This window comes from Marmota monax, unplaced genomic scaffold, assembly GCF_021218885.2.
Source record: "Marmota monax isolate L192 unplaced genomic scaffold, Marmota_monax_Labrador192_F-V1.1 WCK01_AAM20220418_F8-fsc00014, whole genome shotgun sequence".
In the NCBI taxonomy this organism is placed as follows: Eukaryota; Metazoa; Chordata; class Mammalia; order Rodentia; family Sciuridae; genus Marmota; species Marmota monax.
In genome coordinates, this window is record NW_026695222.1 from 10,662,833 (window position 1) to 10,686,051 (window position 23,219).

General features: G+C 46.0%; 1 protein-coding gene across 1 annotated transcript in view; it reads right to left on the reverse strand.

Annotated features, from left to right (window-relative positions):
- Positions 1-1,479: 1,479 nt before the first annotated feature.
- Tgm6 (transglutaminase 6) overlaps positions 1,480-23,219 on the reverse strand; it is a 30,431-nt gene continuing 8,691 nt past the window's right edge. Inside the window, exons 4-13 of the mRNA XM_046432995.2 lie at positions 22,463-22,581; positions 21,898-22,026; positions 19,881-20,058; positions 19,272-19,410; positions 18,213-18,316; positions 17,896-18,138; positions 15,884-16,225; positions 6,357-6,511; positions 5,947-6,080; positions 1,480-4,763 (exon numbers count right to left, since the gene is read on the reverse strand). Of these exons, the coding sequence (XP_046288951.2) occupies positions 4,610-4,763; positions 5,947-6,080; positions 6,357-6,511; positions 15,884-16,225; positions 17,896-18,138; positions 18,213-18,316; positions 19,272-19,410; positions 19,881-20,058; positions 21,898-22,026; positions 22,463-22,581 (1,697 nt within the window). The 3' untranslated portion in view covers positions 1,480-4,609. The remainder of the gene's footprint in view (positions 4,764-5,946; positions 6,081-6,356; positions 6,512-15,883; positions 16,226-17,895; positions 18,139-18,212; positions 18,317-19,271; positions 19,411-19,880; positions 20,059-21,897; positions 22,027-22,462; positions 22,582-23,219) is intronic.

Consider the following 23,219-nt stretch of genomic DNA (forward strand, 5'->3'; position numbering starts at 1 on the left):
TGTGAGCTAGTTTCTTAGAATAAATCTTCTCTCTCTCTCTGTGTCTCGTTGGTTCTGTTCCTCTAGTGAACCTTAATACAACCACCACCAGTACCCCAGCCTCCCCTCTGGTCGCTTGCTCCTGTTTAAGAAACAGTCTTATAATCCACTCTGAAGAGGAGCCCAGGGGTCTTTATTTCTTCCCTCCCTCCCTACCTCCTTCCTTTCTTTTTTGGTACAGGAATTAAACCCAGGATACTTAACCCCTGAGCCCCAGCCCCAGCCCTTTTTTATATTTTATTTAGAGACAGGATCTCGCTGAGTTGCTTACAGCCTTGCCAAGTTGCTGAGATTGGCTTTAAACTCGAGATCCTCCTGCCTCAGCCTCCCAAGCTCCTGGGATTACAGGCATGTGCCACCCCCTGGCACCCAGGGGTCTTTCTGAGGGATAGCCTCTAAGGCCTGAAGAAGCCAAAAAGATGACTCAAATGAGAAGCTATTAGAGGGGTCAAGGTAGTACTGTGTTCTGAGTCCCTCTTGTGGGTTGCCATTGAGCATTTGAGGGTCAGGGCTGCTGACTCATGTCAAGAAGAGGGCGATGAGCTGCAGGACACTTGGGCACGCTGGCTTAATTCATGTCCTCCTCAGTATCTGTGTCAGTGTTCTTGGTTGCAAGGAAGAAAAACTGCCTCTTGTTGACTTCAGCAAAAGTGGACGGGGTGACATTAGGCATGAGATGAAGCCAGGCACCACGGCTGTAATCCCCAGGGATTTGAGAGGCTGAGATAAAGGACTGCAAGTGAGGCCAGCCTCAGCAATCTAGTGGGGCCCTAAACAACTCAGTAAGAACCTGCATTAAATAAAAAATTTTTAAAAAGTGCTGGGGATGAGGCTCAGTGATAAAGCACTCCTGGTTTAAATCCCCAGTACCGAAACAAAACAAAACCAACTGTGAAATGGAGGAGAGCATGCTGAGACAGATCAGACCCAGGGTGCAAAATGGCTTTCCACAAATATCCAGGGGGTCGAGGAACAGGCAGCAGGAAGCAGTCTGGTTGATTGTAAATTTCCAAAAATAGCCACAGCAATATTTCCAGTCCCACAAGCGCCTCTAGAATCTTCCCCACCTTATGCTTTCCCTTCCTTTGAAACTGGGAAGAACTCTCTAACTGCCTTGAGGAATGGAGTGTGGCACAAATGACACAGGGTGGCCCCCAGCGCTAGGCCAGGGAGGCTGATGGCTTCTTTGGCACCCGCTCTCTTGAAGTGCTCACCTTGGCAACCAGCTGCCATGTTGGGAGGCCGCCCAGGCCCGTGGGAGGGATGATGGGCAGGTGTTCCAGCTGCCAGCCCCAGAGTGGGGATCGGCCAACAGCCAGCGATAACCGCCAGCAACCTGAGTCATTGAGACGGAGGAGGAGTCCAGAGTCTGCGAGCTGTCCCTGAGGTCTCAGAGAGGAGCTGTCCCCGCCCCGCCCTCCCAAACTGCAGATTCCTGGTCAAAACAGTTGTCCTTATTTTAAGCTGTAGTTGTTGGGTGATTGGTTGCATAGTCGTTGGAACACAGCAACTGTGTAGAGCAGAAGCCCCCCAGCCAGGACACTGTGACCGTGACACCACACCACTCCAGTGTCCTCTGACCTTCCCTCCATCCTGATCTTCTAAGAGCCAAGTCCCAGGAGGCAGCACGTGATTGGGTCAAGGTGCTTAGCTCAGGCTCTTTGGGGACAGGTTGAAGAAGACTTGATGTGTTTCAGCCTGAAGAACAGGAAGGGGCTGTGGGAGACAGGAGCCAAGAGCTGCCCGCCCTACCAGGGAAAGTGACCTCCTACAGAGCCCCTGGGACAGCCATGCTGTGGTTTGGGCAAGTGGGGGGACATTATGGGAAGTAGTGGAAGCTTTAAGAGGTGGGGCCTCGTTGAAAGTCTTGTGGTCACATAGGATATGCCGCTGAAGGGGATATTGGGACCCTGGCCCTTCCTTTTCCTCGATCACTTCCTGGCTGCCATGAGGCAAGCAACTTTGTTCTAACACATGTTCCCTTCCATGATGTGCTGCCTCACCATAGGCCCAAGAACAACAGGCCAATTGATCATGGACTGAAACCTGTAAAACTGTGAGGCAAAAATCAACCTTTCTCCTTTATAAGTTGATTATCTCAGGCATTTTGTTATAGAAACAGGAAACTAACATAACTCCCAAACTTACATGTCTGTTTTGTCTGCCTGTAACATTTTCTCAGACTTTTGCATAGCTGTCTCTTCACATACAATAAACACAGAGGCTATGAGTGCATTCTCTGATAGCTTAACTTCAAATACTACACCGGTTACTTAAGTGCTGTGCAGTTGTGTGCAAGTGATTTAACCTCTCTGTGCCCCAGTTTCCTTATTTGAAAAGAGAAAAGAATAATAGGAACTATTTCATCCAGTTAGTTATATGAATATTAAGTAAATTAATCTGTGTAAAGCACCTGAAACAGTTCCTAGCATGCATACTACTTTAGATTTTAATCAGTTTTTATTGTTATTAAAATTTTAGCCTTCTCAGAGAGACCTTCTCAGATTCCTCTTTATAAAGTAGGGCTATCCTAACCCCATCACTTGAGGAGAAGGCTGTCACTTTATTTTCTTTCTGGCACTTATCACTGTATTTAATGAGCTTATTTATTTTAAAATTATTTACTTGTTTACTCTTATTTCTCTTTGCTTCTCGTGACTTTTAAAAGGTCATGATTTAACACCTGCCCCCAGCAGCTAGAGGGTAAACCCTTGTGAGCATGAGCCTGGGGAACACATGTCACCATCCTGTCCTTGGGATTGAACAGAAGCAGGTTGAGGACACAGCCCAGATCCCCTTCCTGGAGGACTCTGTAGCCCCCACTGGTAGGAGAGCTGCCCGTCAGCTGTCACGGATTCAGGGACAGTCCCAGCTGCAGAGAGAGGTCTCACCCTAAGTCCTGGGCAATCAGTGACCGATGGCCCACCATCTCAGCCCAACCAGAAAACTGTGACAGGCCACAGCGGCTCCAGAGCTGCCTGCGGGGTCCCTGGGGCTGTCGAGGGGCAGTGTCACGGTCCGACTCCTCCCTCTGCCCCCTCCTGCTTTCCCTAACTCTCTTTCCTGGGTGTTGATCCCTGGGATCCCCCTGAATCAGCATCCTGCACCCCAAACTGCACCTCAGGACCAGCTTCCTGGGACTCTCTCCCTACGCTGCTGAGCTTGAGGAAGACCCGCTGCTGTTGGCAGTCACTGGAGGAACAGAGCATCTGGAGATCCCCAGGAACACCCTCCTGGCCGACTTGCTGAGCCTTCTGTGGAACACAGCGTCCCTTTTCCTGGGAGTGATACATGTTGACTTCAATCTCAAAGAAGTGGCTGCCTGCCCTGCACCTCCCGCTGATCCTCCCATATGGAGCCAGCATCAAAAACCCAGGTTTGGAAAGAGGATCTTGGAACAGAGGCAGCCCAAGAGCTTCTCCAAGCTCATGTTCCATAGGATCATCAGAGAAGAGCCTCCTTATGGGGCCCCAAGGACCACCCGCCACACTGTGTGCTTGCCCTACCTGCTTTGTGCAAAGCCCCCTACATCGATTATGCTCCACTGAATTGTATCCAGGAGGCCTCTCACCGCAGATGAGTCTGTGTTGCTGTTGTTCAGATGACTTAAATTATATCATTGATTTTAATTTCTTGGACTATCTAGAAAATTTCGGAACAGAATTTCATATCTAAGTTCATTGATCTCCAGGGCCTGATGGTATCTATCTGGTCCTTGGTGTCCTGTTTTGACTCCAAGCACACGATGTGCATGGTGCAGGCTGCTGGGATGTTTTGCAGAAGCGGCGCTGTTTGGGCGCCAAAGAAAGAAATGTCAGGCCTAGCTGGAAAGGTCAGTGAGCTCCTTGATCCTAACCGGATCAGATCTGGGGCTACAGAGTTCAGAGGAATACAATCCATTGGATGGACCCTTCTTTATCTTTTTCAGCTGCTTTCTGGACTCTGCCCCTTGAATCCAGAGCCTTCATCTCCCCTGAGGGAAAAATCTCTCGATGTTTAAAATCTAATGCTTTTCAGGAACATGATTTTGGCATAAGGCAGGGCAAGTAGCAATATGCAGGACGACTCTGCCTCCAGGTGCCCTGGGCCCAGCCAGGCCCCTCCTCTCCGCAGTGGGAGTGTTGAGGGATGCTTTAGCTTCCGGCTCTAACATCTGGGCTCTCTGTCAGGCCTGGGGGAGGACGGCTGGGTCTGGATGTGGCTAGGGCATTTGAAGGGTTGAGAGAGACACAGGGACAGGTGAGCTGGAAGGGCAAAGAGGCCACAGCAGAGTGGGCCAGGGTGACTGGGACTCTCGGAGGTGTTAGTCTCCCAGCCAGGAGCTTGATGAGAAGGGGGAGAGGATCCCTAGGTTCTTACTTCACCTATTTGTCCAAAAGGTTCAGGATGAATGAGTCCAAACCTCATCTTACAGATGAGGACCTCCACCCAGAGAGGGAAGGGCTTTGCCTAAACTCACAGAGTAGGGCAGAGACTGAAGCAGGACTGACCCAGGCCTCTCGGCTCCCATAGAAAGGTGGCGAGGAGCAAAACAGGGGCCGAATGCTCCCCCTCAGTCCCTGAGGGTCTGTCATTTGGCTGTGGCCACGTCAACAATCACAAAGCCCTTGATGTCCGGGAAGTGGTGACTGACGAAGTCCACCTGAAGCTGCCTGGGGCCACTCTTGGATGGGGTGATGTTGAACTGGACCAAGGCCTTCTCCTGGGGCTGCAGGCTGGGCACCCTGGAGGACAGGGAAGGAGGGGAGGCAGGCCATCAGTCCTCTCTCCGTCCTGAGTCTGGCCTGCCAGCCCACGGCTCCCCAGGGCCTTCAAGATCAATTTCACCTGGTGGCTTAACGTCCAAGCCTCATTAACATGTTTCCAGATCAATCTTCCCTGCCGGCTTCAGCCAGTTAATCTCCTCCTGGTGCCCTGAACAGACCTCACCCTCCCCAGGCTTTCTCTCTAGCGTTCCTCCTGCCTACCATGCCCTCCCATGCCCACCACACCCACGGCCCACACCAGGCTTCCCTTCTCCGGGAGGCCTTCCCCAACTGTCCCAGCCACAGACACCTCTGCCTGGAAGCCCTCCTAACCTCCTGGCACCAGAAAAGCTCCTCATTTCATCACCTAAGGCCCAGCTCAAATATTCACTGGTACTTCTCCCTGGGCCCACGACACCCTGACTCAGGGCTGCCTCTGATCTCCTGGACCCCGGGGATCTACCCCTCTGTTTGCAGAAATCACTCTTCTCACGGGAAAGGCCATCTGTCCCTGAGGGTCCTTCTGCAGGCAGAACCCCAGGGGTTCATCTTGGTGTTCCTGACCCTTTGCACAGGGCTTAGAGCTGGTCCATATGATCAGGAACTGTGTGAGTACAGGGTGAATGACCAGCGCTGGACAATGAATCAACAAATGAGCAGAACTCAAGGGAGTGGACAGAGGAACGCAGAAATGAATGAATGAGAGGGTGAGCGAGCCAATCACCACTGAGTGCAGTAGCGGAACGAATAGTGGAAGGAGTGAGTGAAAATGTGAATAAAAGTGACGACAGGAATGAGCGACCCAGTGAATGACAGGTCAGCGGGTGGGAGAGAGAATATGAATGAGTGAGACGGGTGAGTGTGTGGCTGAGGAAATTAATGATTAAGTGGATAAAAGCTGATGTGTCTTGTTCTTGGGGGTTCAGAATCTCTCCTGTTCCCCTCCCAGTTGTTTCTCCCCAGTCCATCCTAGGAGGAAGGCAGCCCTTCTCCCTAGCAGCGCTGGATCTGAATTTTGAACCTGTGGAAAGATGCTTCAAGGACTTGAACTTTGGCATACTGTCTGTTCACCTAGGGCTTTGTGCACAGTAGATGCTCATGAATGCCAGTATGAAAGTGCTCCCTTGCTTTCTGGGCTCCCTTAGTCCACGGTGGCACTTACTCTATGCTGAGCTGTCCTTGGAGAAGGCCACTGCCCTCCACCATCAGCACACCATCCTCCACTTTCTCCAAGAGGGGGTTGACCACCGTCACTTCCACTGTAACGGCCACCCCCACGGTGGCTGGGCCCAGCACCTGGAAGGGCAACACCCATGAGCCATCCCTTCTCCTCACCATCCCTCCAGGAACCCTGTGGTCCTGGCTAGGTCAGAAGTTGGGGCCCTGGTCATGACCATCCTGCCTGCACCCACTCCCCCTGGCACCCACCAGACCCATCCCCTGCATCCCCACCTCTCCCCCTCACCCTTGGGAGCTGAAGTTGGTGTTAATGGCACGAGCTCCCTAGTTTTTGATGTCCTCCCCCCAGATTTGAAGTGGGCCTACTGGGAAGGTAGATGTGACAGAAGCCACCTTGATGGTGATGAAGTCCTCCAAGGTAATGTCCTTCTCCACCAGGAGCTTCTCTCCTTTGGAGACAAAGCACATGGCAGCCAATAGTATCTTCTTATCTTCCGTCAGGTCTTCTTTATACTGAGAGTAAGATATTGCTACTGGAATCTTCTTCTCTGGAAGAGAAAGCAGAGGTGGGAGGTGGGGGCTTGATGTTTTTCTTCAATGGTACCCCCAAGGGGAAGGAATGCCCATCAATAGCTATACCCTTTCTGGTCCTGGCAACCATCCTGAGAAAGGCATTATTCTCTTGAGTTCATAGATGAAGAAACCTGAGGCTCAGAGAGGGTAATTTTTTTCCCCCAAAGCCTCATAGCAAGTTTATCAAGGAGCCAAGATGAGAAAAAATTCAAATTCAGGCCAGTAAGCTACTGTAACACCGGATTATCTCTCTAAGAGCATCCAGAGACATATCTGAAATTTTCTCTAGTTATTCAAGATGGCAATCTCTCAGTTCATCAACCATTCCATTAGGAATTCAGTCACTGTTTATTGACCACCTACTATGTGCCAGGCACAGAGAAGAAGGAAACCAAAGACTGCCTCAAATTTCCAATCCAATGAGACCCACTTCCTCACAACTTCTCTAAAACTTCTTTCTCCAGAAAGGGCTAGTCCCAGTCAGTCCTAGTAGCTGTGGGAAGGCTTCACTGACACTCCTTCTCAGTCGTCTTAAGTTTTCTGAGCTCCCATGGTCCTGGGTGTCTCTGTCTCCTTCTCACCAGGCATAAACACCCTCCCTAGGTATTCTCTTCTTAAGCGTATGAATTGCCACAAACCATGTGTGACCATTATATTTGTGTTTGGACCAATATGTATTTTTTTTCTTTTAGGTGTAATGTGCCCTTTTGGTTTGCTCCAGGCCCCACTCTATTGCTCTGCCACTGCTTTCTTTATCTCTCTTTTCTTCCTGACCCTGATGGCATCTGAGTTTTGAACTTGTGGAAAGATGCTTAAAGGACTTGAACTTGGTGCATACTTTCAGCCACCTAGGACTTGCCTCAGTAGATGCTCCTGAATGCCAGTGTGAAAGTGCTACCTCGTCTTTTGGGCTCCCTTAGTCCAATAAGTTTTTACCGGAAAAGCCTTTACAACAATATTAGCAATAATTCATTATTTTAAAAGTTAACTTTCACTAATGGATTAAAGCATGCTGGGTACTTTGAAGCACTTTCATGGATTAACTGATTTAATCTTCACAACAATTCCATGAGCAAATATGATTACTATCATCCCCAACTGATTGAAATATAAAAATAAGGACAAATACCACCAACCATTATATATTTGTTAGGTGTTAGGAATTATGTTATATAATTATAATTATATATAACATCATTTGTTCCTTGCATGGTGATAGACCATGGCTCCTCACGTGGTCCTGGGACCAGACACATCAGCATCATCTGAGATGTTAGAAATGCAAATCCCCAGTTCCAGCATAAAGAGCCACCATATGCCACCATGATAGGATGGACAGAGCTTTGAACACCAGTTCAGACTCTGGGAGAAAGGAAGAGAAGGGTGAACTATCACAGTGTCCAGACCAGAGCTTCCTGAAGTTGTTTAAGTCACGGACTCCATGAACCACCCTAGGAAAGCTGAGACTCTTTCCCTAGAAGAGTGATTCTCAACAGCACCATCCATCAACCCGATACAACTGACAGCCTTCGAATACATCACCCAACAACAGCAGAACACACATTCTTCTCAAGATCACATGGAACATTCACCAAGATATATCCCATTTTGTGCCATAAATAACACATTAAAGACTTTTAAAAGAATAGAAATCAGCCCCGTGTGTTGCCAGAAGCCACTCTGTCAAGGGTGGAAGTTAGCTCTGAATACAAACACCTGTTAGCTCTGAATACAAACACCTGTGCTCTGACCAGCAGGTGAAAGTCCCGGAGGGCCAGAGGAGTCCAGCATCATATGCTCTTATGTTTTTTTAAAAAAAATGTTTAATTTTAATTTATTTGTGGTACCAGGGATTGAACCCAGGGGTGCTTAACCACTGAGTCACAGGTACGGCCCCTTTGAGTTGCTTAGGGCCTTGCTAAGTTGCTGAGGCTGGCTTTGAATTTGTGATCCTCCTGCCTCAGTCTCCTGAGCTACTGGGATTACGGCGTGTGCCATTGCATCTGGCTTCAACATGCTTTTAAATGAAGAGGATAAAGCTGACCACATTAGAGAGAGCAAGAGATGCCTATAAATTGCAAATGGAAATTAGACCTCACAGATACAAAGTCTTTATCACCTTCTCCAAATACAATAAGGGAAGATGATTTTGTAGTTTATGCGTTATCTTGTCTACCCCAATGAAGAGCTATGGGGGAGTACGTGAGGAAGAATCAGGGACCTAGTTACTACCAATTGCACTGGCGATTCAGAGTCTAGAGCCATGCTCACAGCATAGGAATCCTGAGCCCACTTCTGAACAGTTTGCAGATTTAAAAAAATTTACATTTCTCCATGTCTGCCATTCCCCATCAGTAAATAATTTAATTCAACGGCAAACATGGCATTGAGCTTCCTCTAGGAAGCTCTAGGAAATTGGGTTGTGGAAACACTGAGTCCTCCCCCTTCTTGTGGGTCCTTTCCCTGCCCTGGGTGACCTGCAGCATCCCATGATTCCACATGGCCACATGTCTCTGCTTCTGAATGCACTTTTGTCTGCAGGCCTTAGCACTCTCCCATCAGGAGGTAAATGTACACTCCTTCCTCTTGAATCTGGACTGACCGAGGAGCCTGTTTGAACCAACAGATGATCATGGAAGTGGTACTGTACACCTTCCAAAATTGGGACTTAAGAGATGGGCAGCTTCTCCCTTCTCCTTTTGAAATACTCCTTCCTGGAACCATTGTACCCTCTCATGTCTTTGTACTTTTGCAATGTAGGTCTCCTCCCCACTCCAAGAACTTGTCCCCAGGTCCCTTTCTACTTCTAGTAGCCTTCCTTGATGACTTCCCTTCCTGTCCCCACTCTCTGCAGGGTGGTTTTCCATCCCCCAAGATCCCCACACCACATAGCAGCTCTAAGCACATCATCCTGATATTGTCTGTTGTCTTCCCATTTCTCCATAATCTCCAAATCACAAATTCTTCATTTTATCTGTTTTTATTGTCTTGATATGCAATGAGAATTCAATGAATGCTTACTTAATAAACTAATAAAATATGGATAAGAACCCCTGCAAAAAAAAAAAAAGAAAAACACAATAGAAATCATATCATGTATGCTCTCAGACCACAGTGGACTCAAACTAGAAATCAATAACAGAAAGATAGCTGGAGAATACAAAATACTTTGAGATTAAACAACACAAAGAAGAAAGCTCAAGATAAAGTTTAAAATATTTTGAACTAAATGAAAATAAAAGTAAAACACTTCAAAGTTTGTGGGATGCAGTGAAAGCAAAACTAAGAAGGAAATTTTTATCATTCAAAGCAGATAGTAGAAAAGAAGGAAGGCTTAAAATCAATAACCTCAGCTTTCACTAGGAAACTACAAAAACTAAATCCAACATAAGCAGAAGAAAAGGAATAATAAAAATCAGAGCTGAAATCAATGAAATTGAATGCAGGAAATCAATGGAGAAAACCAACAAAACCTACAGCTGATTGACAAGATCAATAAAAGCAATGAGTTTCTAGTCAGGCTAAGGGGAGGGGGAGACACAAGTTACTAATATCAGAAGGGACACTACTATAGATCCCATGGACATTAAAAATTGTTGAGGAATTTGTGGAAACTATATGCCCTCAAATTTGATAATCAAAAATGGTTAATTTGATAACCAAAACCCTTGAAAATTTCAATAACCTATCAAAACTCACAGAAAGAGAAGCAGACAATTAGAATGCATCTGTATCTATTAAAGAAATTGAATCAAGCTGGGTATGGTGGCACATACCTGTAATTCCAGCAATTTGGCAGGCTGATGAAGGAGGAATGCAATCCAAGGCCAGCCTCAGCAACTTTATGAGACCCTGAGTAACTTAGTGAGACCCTGTCTCAAAATAAAAAATAGGGCTGGGGATGTGGTTCAGAGATAAAGCACCTCTGGGTTCAATCCCCCTTACCATAAAAAAATAAATTGAATCAGTATTTAATATCTTTCCAAACAGAAAGTACCAAGCCTTGATTTCTTTGCTAAGTAATCAAGGAAGAAATTACCAATTCAATCTCTTTCAGAAGATGGAAGCAGAGGAATACTTCCTAATGCATTCTGCGAGACCAGCATAACCCTAATATCAAAATCTAGCTAAGACATTACAAAAAAAGAAAACCAAAGACCAATAGCTTTTATGAACACAGATGTAAAGTCCCTCAACAAAATATTAACCAATAAAATCCAATAATGTACAAAAAGAATTACACATCACAATCAAGTGGGGTTTATTCCAGGCATACAAAGCTAGTTAAATATTTGAAAGTCAATTAATGTAATCTACCAAATCCACAGAAGAAAATCATACGATTGTAACAACAGATGCATAAAAAGAATTTGAGAAAATGCAACACCTGTCCATGATAAAAAAAATTCTCAGCAAACAAAGAACAGAGGTGAACTTCCTCAACTTGTTAAAGAACATCTATGAAAAAATCTATAGCACACAGCAAACTCAATGGTAAGAAACTAGAAGCTTTCCCTTCAGGATCAGAAACAAGACAAAGATTCTCTCTTGCCATTCCTTTTCAACATCATAGTAGACATCCTAGCTACTGCAATAAGATAAGAAAAGGAAATAAAAGGTATACAGATTGGGGGAAAAAAGCAGTGTTTGCTTATAGATGACATGATCAATTATGTAGAAAATCTTAACAAATAAAAACTTCCAATTATAGTAAGATTATAAAATATAAGATTAATACACAAAAGTCAACCACTTTCCTATGTACCATAAATGAACAACTGGAATTTGAAATTAAAGACACAATACCATTTATGTTAGCACCCCTCAAAATTAAATACTTAGGCATGAATCTAAAAAATATGTTCACTATCTATGTAATGAAAACTAAAAACTCTGGGAAACAAATCAAAAAACTAAATAGTTGGAGAAATATTTTAAGCTCATTATTCTCAAGATGTAAGTTCTTCCTAATTTTAATCTATAGATTCAATGCAATTTACATCAAAAGTATTATTTTGTAGGTCCTGAGAAGCTAACTGTTTTTGAGACTTGATTCTATGTTGCCCAAGCTGGTCTAGAATCAGTGGGTTCAAGTGATTCTCCCCACTCAGCCTTCTGAGTAGCTGGGATTATAGGCCTGTGCCACCTCACCTGGATCTTGCTAAACTCATTCTAAAGTTTATGTGGAGAGGCAAAAGACTCATAATACTTAATGCACTACTAAAGGGGAGTACTAAGAAGGAGGAACTGGCCCTGTCCCACTTGAAGAGTTACTATAAAGCTTCAGGAATCAAGGCAGTGTGGCTGGAGAAAGAACAGACAAATAGATCTATGGAACAAAGTAGAGTTCAGAAATAGACGTGCACCAATATAATCAACTGATCTTTGACAAAGGAGCAAAGGAATTATAAAGAAATAAAAGTCTTTTCAAATGGTACTAGAACAACTGGATATCCACCTGTGGGGGAGGGGGAGGAAAGGGAAAAAAGGATCTAGATTCAGACTTCACATTTTCCCCCAAATTTTCTCAAAATGAACATACATTTGAATGTAAAATGCAAAATTACAAACTCCTCAAGATAGTAAGAGAAAATCTCGATGACCTTGTGTTTGGTGGTGACTTTTTACATACAACAATACAATCAAGCCTAAAGGCTTGATTCATGAAAAGAAAACATTGGCAGGTTGGATTTTATTAAAATTAAAAACTCTGCCTTGCAAAATGCACCATCAGGAGGTTATGAAGACAATCCACAGACCTGAAGAAAATATTTGCAAAAGACATGCCTGATGAAAGACTGTTACTCAAAATACACAAAGATCTAAAACCCGAAAATAAGAAAACCCAAATAAGAAAACAAACAACCCCAATAAGAAAGGAGCAAAGATCTAGAAAAATATATGGATGACAAACAAATGTATGAAAAGATATGCAATTTCATATGTCATTAGGGGATTACAAATTGGAACAATGAGATACTATTTCACATATATTACAAAGCAATGCTCCCCAACACACCACAACACAGTCTAGGAAATTCTCATTCATGCTGGTGGCAATGCAAAATGACACAGCCACTATGGTGAACAGTTTGGCAGTTTCTTACATAACTGAACAAACACTTATCATATGATCCAGCAATTGAGTTCCTGGAATGTATGCAAACAAATGGAAAACTTATCCACACAAAAACCTGCACAGGAATATTTCTATGGTTTGGGTATGGTGTAAGTGTGTCCCTCCTAGGGTTCCTGTATTTGAAGCTTGGTCCCCAGGTGGCAGTATTGGGAGGAGGTGAGACCTTTAAGAGGTGAGTTCTAGTGAGAGGTCCTTACATCACTAGCAGTGTGTTCTTCAAAGGGATTATGGGACCCCAGTCTTTCTTGCTGCCTGTTTTGGGCTACACTCTCTCTTCCTGCATGGCTCTGCCATTTGTCATGGGGCCATTACCAGAGCTTGCACTATGCTATCTGGATTTTCAGCCTGTAGAACTATGAACTAGATAACTCTCTTTTCTTCCTTTATTTTTATTTTTTGTGCAGTGCTGGGATTGAACCTAGACTCTGTACATGCTAGGCAAGTGCTGTACCTCCGAGCTACACCTCTAGCCTTAAATCTTTTTTCTTTATAAAGTTGACTGACCTCAAGGATTTCATTGTGGTAATGCAAGACAGACTAATACAGATATTTACAGCAGATTTATTCATAAACACCCCAAATTGGAGGCAACCAAGATGTTTTTCAGTAGGTGCATGGATAAAACCTGTACATCCATATAATGGAATACTTATGATTCAGTATTCTCATTCAGGAAATAAGACATCAAGAGACCAAGACACAAAACCTAACAAAACACATATAAATACATATTGCTAGGGAAAATAATGCAATCTGAAAAGGCTATAAAGGGTATGATTCCTGCTATATGATATTCTGGATAAATAAAAAACGGCAACAATTAAAAGATCAATGGTTGCCTGGGATGCAGGGAGTAATGACAGAGGGATAAATAGGTGAAGCACAGTGAATTTTTAGGTTAGAAAAACTATTTTGTATGTTTCTCTAATACTGGATACAGGCTATTATACATTTGTCAGAACCCATATAACATATAACATTAAGAGGGAACCCTAGTGTAAACTATGTACTTTATCAGATGATCCAGCAATTGAGGTCCTGGAATTTATGCAAATAAATGGAAAATAACATGTCAACACTGGTTTGTCCGTCCATGGTAACAAGTAACACTATACCAATGCAAGATGTTAGGAGAAGAGTGATGGTGGTTCAGCGGGTAGGAGGGAACTCTCTGTACTTTGCTCAATTTTTCTGTAAACATAAAACTGCTAAAAGATAAAGTCTATTTATTTAAAAATGAGTTATATATTTTAATTAATTATATGACTTAAGAGTCATATCAGTTGGCTTAAGAATATCACTTTTATAAATCTGTTCTAACAAAAATAGTCAAAATCCAGAAGAAAAAAATGGATTTTTTTTTTTGCACCAAGATGTTTACTTAGTTCTATTTTTAATAGCAATAAGCTGGTAATTACCCCAAAGAAGAGGAAAGATAAATCATCATATATTTATTCAAATATTACACATCTATTAAAATGATGTTTATGAAGAGCTTATAAAAATATTTAAATTACTTTGTAATATGAAAATCAGGCCACTAATGAATATTTGCAATATTTAATTAGAACTATGTTTTTTTTCCAAAGGCAAACAGGCATTAACAATTTGGAAGGGAAAACCTGTTAACAGTTTGTAGGTGGGTGGCAAGATCAGAGGCGATTTTTCTCTTTTACTCTTGAAATCTTTAATGAATATGTATTACTTTCAACATGAAAAAACATTGCTAAAAGCCAGGGGAAAGTGTATGTTAATTAATATTTCATTATGAAGTGTTATTTTGTGATTTAGCTTTTGTGACAAAAAGAGCTAAAAAATGTGTGAAGCCCCCTTCATATGTTTTCATGCCCTGTCAAAATCCAAAGGTTCACTTATCAGAAGCTGGTCTAGAGAAACAGCTTCAATTAAACAAAGTCGAACTGATGCTTTAGAGTTCAGAGAGCTTGTGAAAGAAGAAAGAGGGAGAGGGCGAGAAAGGGAGAGAAAGAAAGGAGACAGAGAAGGAAAGAGAGGGAGAGAAACAGACAAAGAGCAAAGGACAGGGAGGGAGAGAGAGGAAGGGAGAAAGTGAGAATAATCAAAGAAAAATCAAATAGGATACATTTAGTAAATCCTATCAAGTATGATATGTCTATGAAAAACAGTTCATTGATATATATATATTAAATATTTATTACGTATATAAAATATGTATTAAATATTTTTAATTGTAGATGGACACAATACCTTTATTTAATTTATTTATTCATTTTTTTATGTGGTGCTGAGGATCCAACCCAGTGCCTCATATGTGCTAGGCAAGCACTCTACCACTGAGCCACAATCCCAGGCCCCTTTGATATATTTTTAAAAAGCAATAAAGTCAGATAAATTTATACAAAAAGCTTCCAAAGGACTGGCGCTATTCTATTTTGTGGTGAAACATCTAGGATGAATCTTAGGCCAATACACCATCAGGCATGGACTGAGCCGCCCACTGCATATCCCCTAGTCAAGGGACTGCAGGGGGTTGAGGCAGGTGTGCCAGGAGTCTAGCATCCCTGACCTGGAATCCTGGCTTTACCACTTTCCTGCACTTGATCAGGAGTGTCTCCAAGGTGGGGTTGCTTGGGTTTGGGTCCTTCCACTACATGCATGGACTGTGTGACTTTGGACCCTGGATGTGAGTTTCGTCCTTGGAGTGACCCAGCTACCATCTGTGCCTATGCATGTGGTTGTGGGTCTCTGTCTTTGCATCAGAACTCTCAGGATGGCCTGTCACACAGAAGCACCTAAGGAACATCTCTTTCTGGTCCTCTCCTCCCACACAGAATACATGGAGCCAGATGGGCTCCAGAATTTTTTTTGGATTTTAGAAAAGTAACAGAAGGCATATGCCATACATTTTGACCAGCTTCCAGACTGTGTTGATTCAGCCTGTAAACATTCACATTCATCCGGATGAGATAGAGACTATAAATCGCCTCACCACCAGGTCAGTTTGCCACCAGAGGACGGGGACTTTCATTACTATTATTATCATTTGCCCCTCTAAGCTTCAAGTTCTCCCATCTGCAAAGTGGGGCCAAGAGGAAAGGCATTGAGCACAAAGCTCAGGAATGTCCCCTTCCTTCTTGGGAATGGGCGTAGAACCAGGGGCGCCCATGCCACCCTCAATCCTTGCAAAAGGGGGTGACTTAGCGGGGTCCCAAAAAGCCAGGGTTCTCACCTTCCTGCGGACCCAGCTTCACCGCGTGGGACTCGTGCAGGATCTCGGCCACAGGCCTGCGGGTATAGAGGACGGTGGCGCCGCTCAAATTGACTTGGACTCGCTGGGCCCGAGAGGTGAGGTTGGTCAAGCACAGAGCTAGCTGCAGGTCGTGACCCAGCACTGGCGGCTCCAGCACCTTGAACTTGCCGGTGATGCTGGGCTTGGTGGCGGGCTCCAGGAGGTCTTCACGCCAGAGACCCCGCCCGCCGGCCCTGCGGATCCACGTCCTCCTCCCCCTGGCTTCCACGCCAAACAGCTTCTTCACGGCCTTGCTGTACACCTGCCTCTCCTTCCGGGACCCTGCAGGGCACCGCACAGATCAGCTGCGAGACCTTCTTCCTTCTTCCTCCTCCGCCTGCAGGGTCCCCCTTCTCCAGGTAGAACTGTCACTCATCACCACTTCAAATTCCCACGGCTCTCAGAGGTCTCAAACTGGCAGCCGGAGAGCCATGTGCAGACCTCAGCCTCTGCCTGTGTGGGGTTCTCTATTTAAATAAATTTATAATCTGCTGCCAATAACTTCAGAGCAGGAAAATTCACATAAAAATGCAGATTTCCAGCTTCTCTGACAACTGGGTGAAAATTCATTATTGTCATTATTACAGGATGTTGGTGTCTTCTGAAGCCATGGCTAAAAGCTTGGGGCAAAAGACCCCCGTTCTAAGCTCCAGAAAGTCCAGCAGGTGGGACCAGCCATCCACTTGCAGGACTTGAGGGAGAGGTGCCCGTGTAGAAGAGGCCTCACCACCCAGCCCCACCCGACAGTCAAGTGAGCACCATGTTCCTAGAGATGGGAACTCAGCAAATGTTGGTGGTGTGTGTGTGTGTGCGCACGTGCATGTGCAAGAATACGGTGGTGTCAAAAAGAATCCAAATTAAGGTTTGGGGTGTCTGCAACAGGAAGGGGCCTCTGGTAAAGACTGGCGGTGCCTACCTGAAAAGGATAAAGGAAGCTGGCATATGTTCTCTCTGGGAGGTCTGCTTACCTGCCTTACTTACCTGAGCGACGAGAAGAGACCTGGAGGGACAGGCTAGGTGGAGACAGCCAGCCAAGACCTCTCTCCCCAACCCCAGGGGAGGCTCCAGAGCAGACCTGTCCCCTCTTGCACAGCAACCTTCCAGGGTCACTGCTTTAGTTTGTACTCAGGGGAGAGGAGGAGACAAGCTCTCATTCCTATTTGAACCCAAACTCTTTTTACTTAATAACATTAATATATATATAGCTTTAGGTGGACACGATATCTTTATTTTACATTTATATGGTGCTGAGGGTCGAACCCAGTGCCTCATGCATGGTAGGCAAGTGCTCTACCACTGAACCACAATCCCAGCCCCAGTAACATTTTTTTTTAGACAAACAGATGTGGCTGGACACAGATGGATCAGATCACATTTGTGCTCAGGGACCCGTTCCTCCGTGGGAAGGGAAGACTGTCAGAGTATATAGTTGAAGGTGACTATGAGAAAAAAGTACAACCATCTTATTTTTGTACCCCAATAAGTACAGGCTTTTTCACAAACCAGCGGCTAATGAATGGCTCTGGCAGAGGCCTTGACAGATGACAATCAAGAGCTGCTGTCACTTATTTGGAATTATGTCTAGTGCCATGTTTCCTGGGAATTCAATATGAAACATGGGATACTATCATCATCGTTAGTAGTAGTGGTAATTACTGTTATCATATGCGAATATTCCTAACAGTGCCTGGCCTAGGTGGAGAGTCAAGGACATGTAGCTGTTATTAGATGCGGAACATCTTCTAACACGGAAGGGTACTTAGCAATCAGAGGAAGCTATTAATTTAACCTAAACAAAGGCACTGGCTCAGAACCCAGGACAATGTCGAATGGAAGCTGTGATTGTCACCAGACATCTGGGAAAGGATCTGGCCCTAGGCTACTGGGAACCAGCCCTCCACAGCCCAAGGGTCATCTGGGGAATTGAATAAAAGCCAGCATGTGGCCCTTACCTTCTGGATACTTGTAGAGGCCTGTGATGTCCACACGGGAGTCACTGCCCACCGCCTTGGTGCTGATGCACCTTCCAATCTTCTTGGTGTCCGAGTACACACGCTCCCGGCTCTCGTCCTCATTCCACAGCCAGGTGATGTAGTCAGCGTTGACCTCCGCAAACACGAAGGGGCCATCGTGGGCCAGGTGCACGTCACCCTCTCGGATGGCAGTGACTGAGGTGGGGCCACACTGGAACACACCTGGGCAGGAGGGGTGAGCGTGAGCAGCAAGGGGAGGAAAAGCAGAGATCTGGGACTGGCTCTCGGAGCCCTACCTTCGCTTTCTTCCTGGGGTGTGGCATCCAGAACCTGCCAGCCATTGTAAGAGGGGCCCAGGTCCTGCCGGGCAAACCAGCTCTCGTTCCAGACATGGAAATTCCTGCCATAGAGAGAGGGTGGGTGAGGTGGCCTTGCATGAGATCTGAAGTCCTGGGAGGGAAGCCCCTGCTGTAGACCAGCCCATGAGTGCTATGGCCCCCGCATGTCATTCACTCATTCAACTGAATCCACACAGCACTCACATGTGTGTGTGTGTGTGTGTGTGTGTGTGTGTATCAAGAGCCTGTTCTTCAAGATAAGAGAAATACAACTGCAAATACGACACAGCATCCTTGCTCTCATGAAAATTAAATTTTAACAAAGGGCACCCATGGGGATACAGGCAGCATTAAGTTAGGAGATAAATGAAACAAATGCAAGTGACAACGAAAGCTGTGAAGAAAAGAGGGGTTGAGTTAGAGAATAACTGCTGGAGATCTACTCTAGGTAAAAGACATCAGAGGCCAGACCTAAGTGCAAAGAAATTCACCAGAAGAAGAGCGAGGAGAACAGCGATCCAGGCAGAAGGAACAGCACGTGCAAAGGTCTGGAGATAAGACAAAGGTGAGTATGTTCGAGAAATAGAAAGCAGGTCAATATCTCCCGGGTAGGCAGGATTTAGATGATGGAGAGCTCTGTAGGCCCTGGTAAGAAGTCCCCAGTTTATCTTCAACTCTGTGTGTTTAGGGTGAGAATACAAGTCTAGAAAAAGTGATATCACTTGCACAAGGTCACACAGGAAGGAAGTAGCAGAGAGAAACCTGATTCCTGGTTTGCCTGACTTGGCATCTTCACAGTTGGCCTCAGAACACCTCTTTGGGAGGTCGTTGTCTTGGGAAAAATACCTTGACAAACATTTTGGGGTAAGCAGGGGGACTCTGACAGCCTGGGTGGTGACAGAGGATCCAACATCAGAAAGAAAATTTTGTATGAGGAAAGGAAGGGAGGGCATTTGGGGCTGGGCTGGTTAGACTCTGACCCTGACCCTGACCTTGAGACAGTAGCCCAGGACCCACCACATGCTGTCTTCTGTCAGGTCCTCCAGGGTCCGCCCGAAGGAGTCCACATATTTGTCCACACTCAGGTTTTTGTCAGTGTCGTGGGCCGAGTTGAAGTTGGACACCACTCGTGTCGCAATCCCCAAGCACCTGAGGACTGGAGAGCAGAGAGCTGGGAGGCTCCAGGAGTGGGCTCTGGCCCCCAGAAGGCTGCTCCACCCCATTTCCGGCCACCATCCCCACAGCCTTTGTCTACTGTGGCAGGTGACAGGGCTGAGACTTCCACTCCCTCAGACACCGTCTCCTGTACATTGTCTCAGGGACTTCTGGAGATGCCACTCTGAGCAGGCTCTGAGGCTGGCAAAATCTCAGATGCCACAGAAGAGTGACCATTCACTTTTCTGAGGGGACCCAAAGTCTAAGGGGCCACAGGGCTTGCCCAGGACACTCAATGAGCTAGAGGCAAAGGGAGGACTTTCTGCCAAATAAAAATCAAAAGTCAAGTAAATGAACTGGTCTCCTAGTCATTACCTCCTCACCAATGAAGACAGACTACAGCAATGCAAATATATGTAAATGAATGCAAACAGGGAGCAGGCTGAAGAGGGGGGCACCTCTTTCTGATACCTGTGCACATGACTCCAGCGAAGACCCAGCACTGGCCGTACTTGACTGGTTTGAACCTGCTCTTGAACCATTTCTGCAGGATGGCCACGCTGCCGCGCCAGTGCAGTGGGCTGGTGCCGCTGCCATATTTGCCCTGCCACTGTCCTTGCACGACACCCCGGTCATTGTTGCTGTTCACCTGAGCAGAGGAGACACAGTTCCATGCACCATGCAGGCTTCCCACAGCAGGAGCCCCACCATTATGAAATCATCTCCTACTTGGACCGGCTAGTCAACTGGGGTCACTCCTTGCTTTTCAATTGCCTGATAAGTGGGGGTCTCTGCTGTCTTAAAAGTACCTACATTTTTGGGCTGAGAGCATAGCTCAGGGGTAGAGCAGGTGCTGAGCAGCCATGAAGCCTAGAATTTGATTCCCAGAACCACAAAAACCAAACCAAATCAAACAAAAACTCTACTTTTTGGAACTACTTACAACTTTAAATTATTTTCCATTTGGATACTCTTGTTAAAAATCATCTATAATTCAGAGCATTTCCTATTTTAAATGATTTATATTTCAGGACTGCTAGTGGGTATAGTAATTAGAGAGATAGCTGACATTTATTGAATGCCAGGCTCTTTTCTAAGGATTTTGTTGTTGTTGTTGTTGTTAGCAGGGATTGAACTCAGGGGTGCTTAACAACTGAGCTACACCGAAGCCCTTTTTATTTTATTTATTTATTTATTTTTAATTTTCAGAAAGGGTTATGTTAAGTTGCTTAGGGCCTCACTGAATTTCTGAGGCTGGCTTTGAACTTGTAGTCCTCCTGCCTTAGCCTCCAGAGCTGCTGGGATTATAGGTATGCACCACGGAGCCTGGCTATTCTAAGGATTTTGTTTGTGCTAGTGAACCTTTTAAGTTTATGGTTCTATTTTCCTCCACAGGTTCTATTGTACCCCCCACCCCCCCTTTTTTATGAGAAAACTGAAGTTCAGAGGAGTTCAGGGACTTGACCAAATCATATAGCAAGTTAGTTAAAGGGGTGACCCATGAGTTCAGGACCTGGGTGTGGAGCCTGCACTACTGTCAGCTGGCTGTAATATTCTACTGTATGGGGTTGGCCATTGCTGCTGATTTTCAGAGCGCCAACATCTGTCTGAGGTCTTGAGGTCTTGAGAGCATCCACTATGAGAAGCACAGCTTTGTCCAATTTAGGGATCTCAGATTTCCATCCACTGACCTGAACACCTGCATGGATAGAAAGCACTAGTAGGTCCCTTCACTACCTGTTGTGGAGGGAGTATGTAGCCTGAGGTCAGTTAAAGTGGGCACTCCTCCCATGGAGAGGTGAGGTCTGTCTATGCCTGCTGCTCTTGCGTCTGAGCTGGCCTCAGACTGCATTGACCACTGTCCATTGTGGAAGTGATGCTGGAACAGTTTTCAGGCCCAGGCCTTGAAGCCTGGCAGGGTCTGCTTCCTGTTTTCTTGGAGCAGTTGCTGTGGGTGAAGCCAGCATTGTGTACGAGATCCCCCCACTGTGAGGAAGCCCAAGCTAGCCATGTGGAGAGGCTACATGGGAAGAAGCCGTGATGACTGGCCAGGCTTGGCAATTCCAGCCACCCCGGGCCCAGGACCCTGGTGTGAGAGTGAGGGAGCCATTTTGAACATTCTAGTTCCAGTAGATACTGTGTGGGCAGAAAATAAGGAACTGCTGAGGACCAGAACCAAGGTCCCAGATATATGGTCCCATCAAGTTATCTAAGACATTTGCAGCCACTCAGAAATCCCCAGTTGAAGCATCTTGAAGCAGAGACAAGCCATTCTCATGTTACCCTGCTCAAATTCCTGATCTGTAAATTTTTATACCATTGAGTGTGTGTGTGTGTGTGTGTGTGTGTGTGTGTATGTTGGGCGGGGTTTATGTAGCAATAGAGAATTAAAACAAGGGATGAGTTGGGAACCCCTAGGCTGTGGTCCTGGGTTGGCTTAGGGATTCTTGAAGGAGTCTATATATAGGGATAGCAGGGGACTCCTCACCATGGCACTGATGATCCTGGTGACATAGATGGGGTTGTGACGGTGGGACACATCAGTGGCTGGGTCATCTTGGTGACTGGGGCTTCGATCCAGGATGGACAGACAGATATCCAGGATGTCCTCCTCAAACTGCTCCCCAGAGAGGCTGTGTTTAGAGGCTGGAGCCTCACCCATATTCCAGACCTTTCCACAATCCCACCTGATCCCACAGTCACTTGTGTCTATGCAGGGGAGTTTTGTCCTAATCTCGTGCCCTGCCTCCCAGGGACATCACAGAATACCCTCAAGTATCAGAAATCCTTCCTCAGAGAGTTCCTTGGGGAACAAGAAGCTCAACCTTACTCATGCCCTCCCATTCAATACTTCCTATAACTCCCCACTAGGCACAGTGAAGTCACAAACATGATTTGCTTTTGAGCCAAATCTGCCTCCTATGCTCCTTTGGTTTACATGCTCTAAGCATTGGCTCCACTTGACCTCCTAGAAAGGAGTGGACAGCTGGGTTCCTGGGCTGGATTTTCCCATACCCCAGCCCACATCCCCGACTGGCTGCGCCCCTGGAGACCTGCCCGTAGTTCCAGCCCTGCGCTCGGATGTGCTTCTCCACGCCTCGGAATATGATGCCACTGTCGTTGAGCACGTACTCCTGTCTCTCTTCCTCTGAGGCCAGAAATACATCGTCCTCTGAAAAGCAGTCATCAGGCCCAGCGTGGGCTGGGGCTCTGGCCCTGCCGGCCTGGGGAAGGGGCTGCATCAGGGCCAGCAGCAGGACTGTGCCTGGAGGCTGACCGTGGCAGGAGAAGCAAGAGGGCTTGCAGGCTCCCGTGTTGCCACTCTATCAAGCCTCATCCCTCCTGAGCAGTCTTTCCCCAGGCAGGGACCAACCCTGGCCCAGCCCAAGACGGAAGGGTTTTGGGAATCCTGACACCTTTGGGTAGTCCTTTTGGATGCCAATTGCAACCTCAAATTTCTTAAATATTAATAAGAAGACTGATCCCAACGACCCCCTGCCAAGGCCTTGTAATGTATCTTGTGTGTCACAGCATTAGCTGCATGATCTCCCAACCATAGCCTCAAGAGTTAAGTGCTGGTATCATTTCTGTATTACAGATGTGGAAAGCGAGGCTCACAGAGGGAAGCACTTTAGCAGAGCTGGGACTACCCCAAGGCTGTCTGACACCCCAGCCTTGCTCTCACCTGCACTTGGGCCTCACCTGCCTATCAGGCCCCATTCCCATCCTCTCCGACACCAGGAACCACTGGATTCCTCTGCCCATGCCCACCTCTGCTAAGGCCCAGCTCTTGGCGTTCACCTCCTTGAC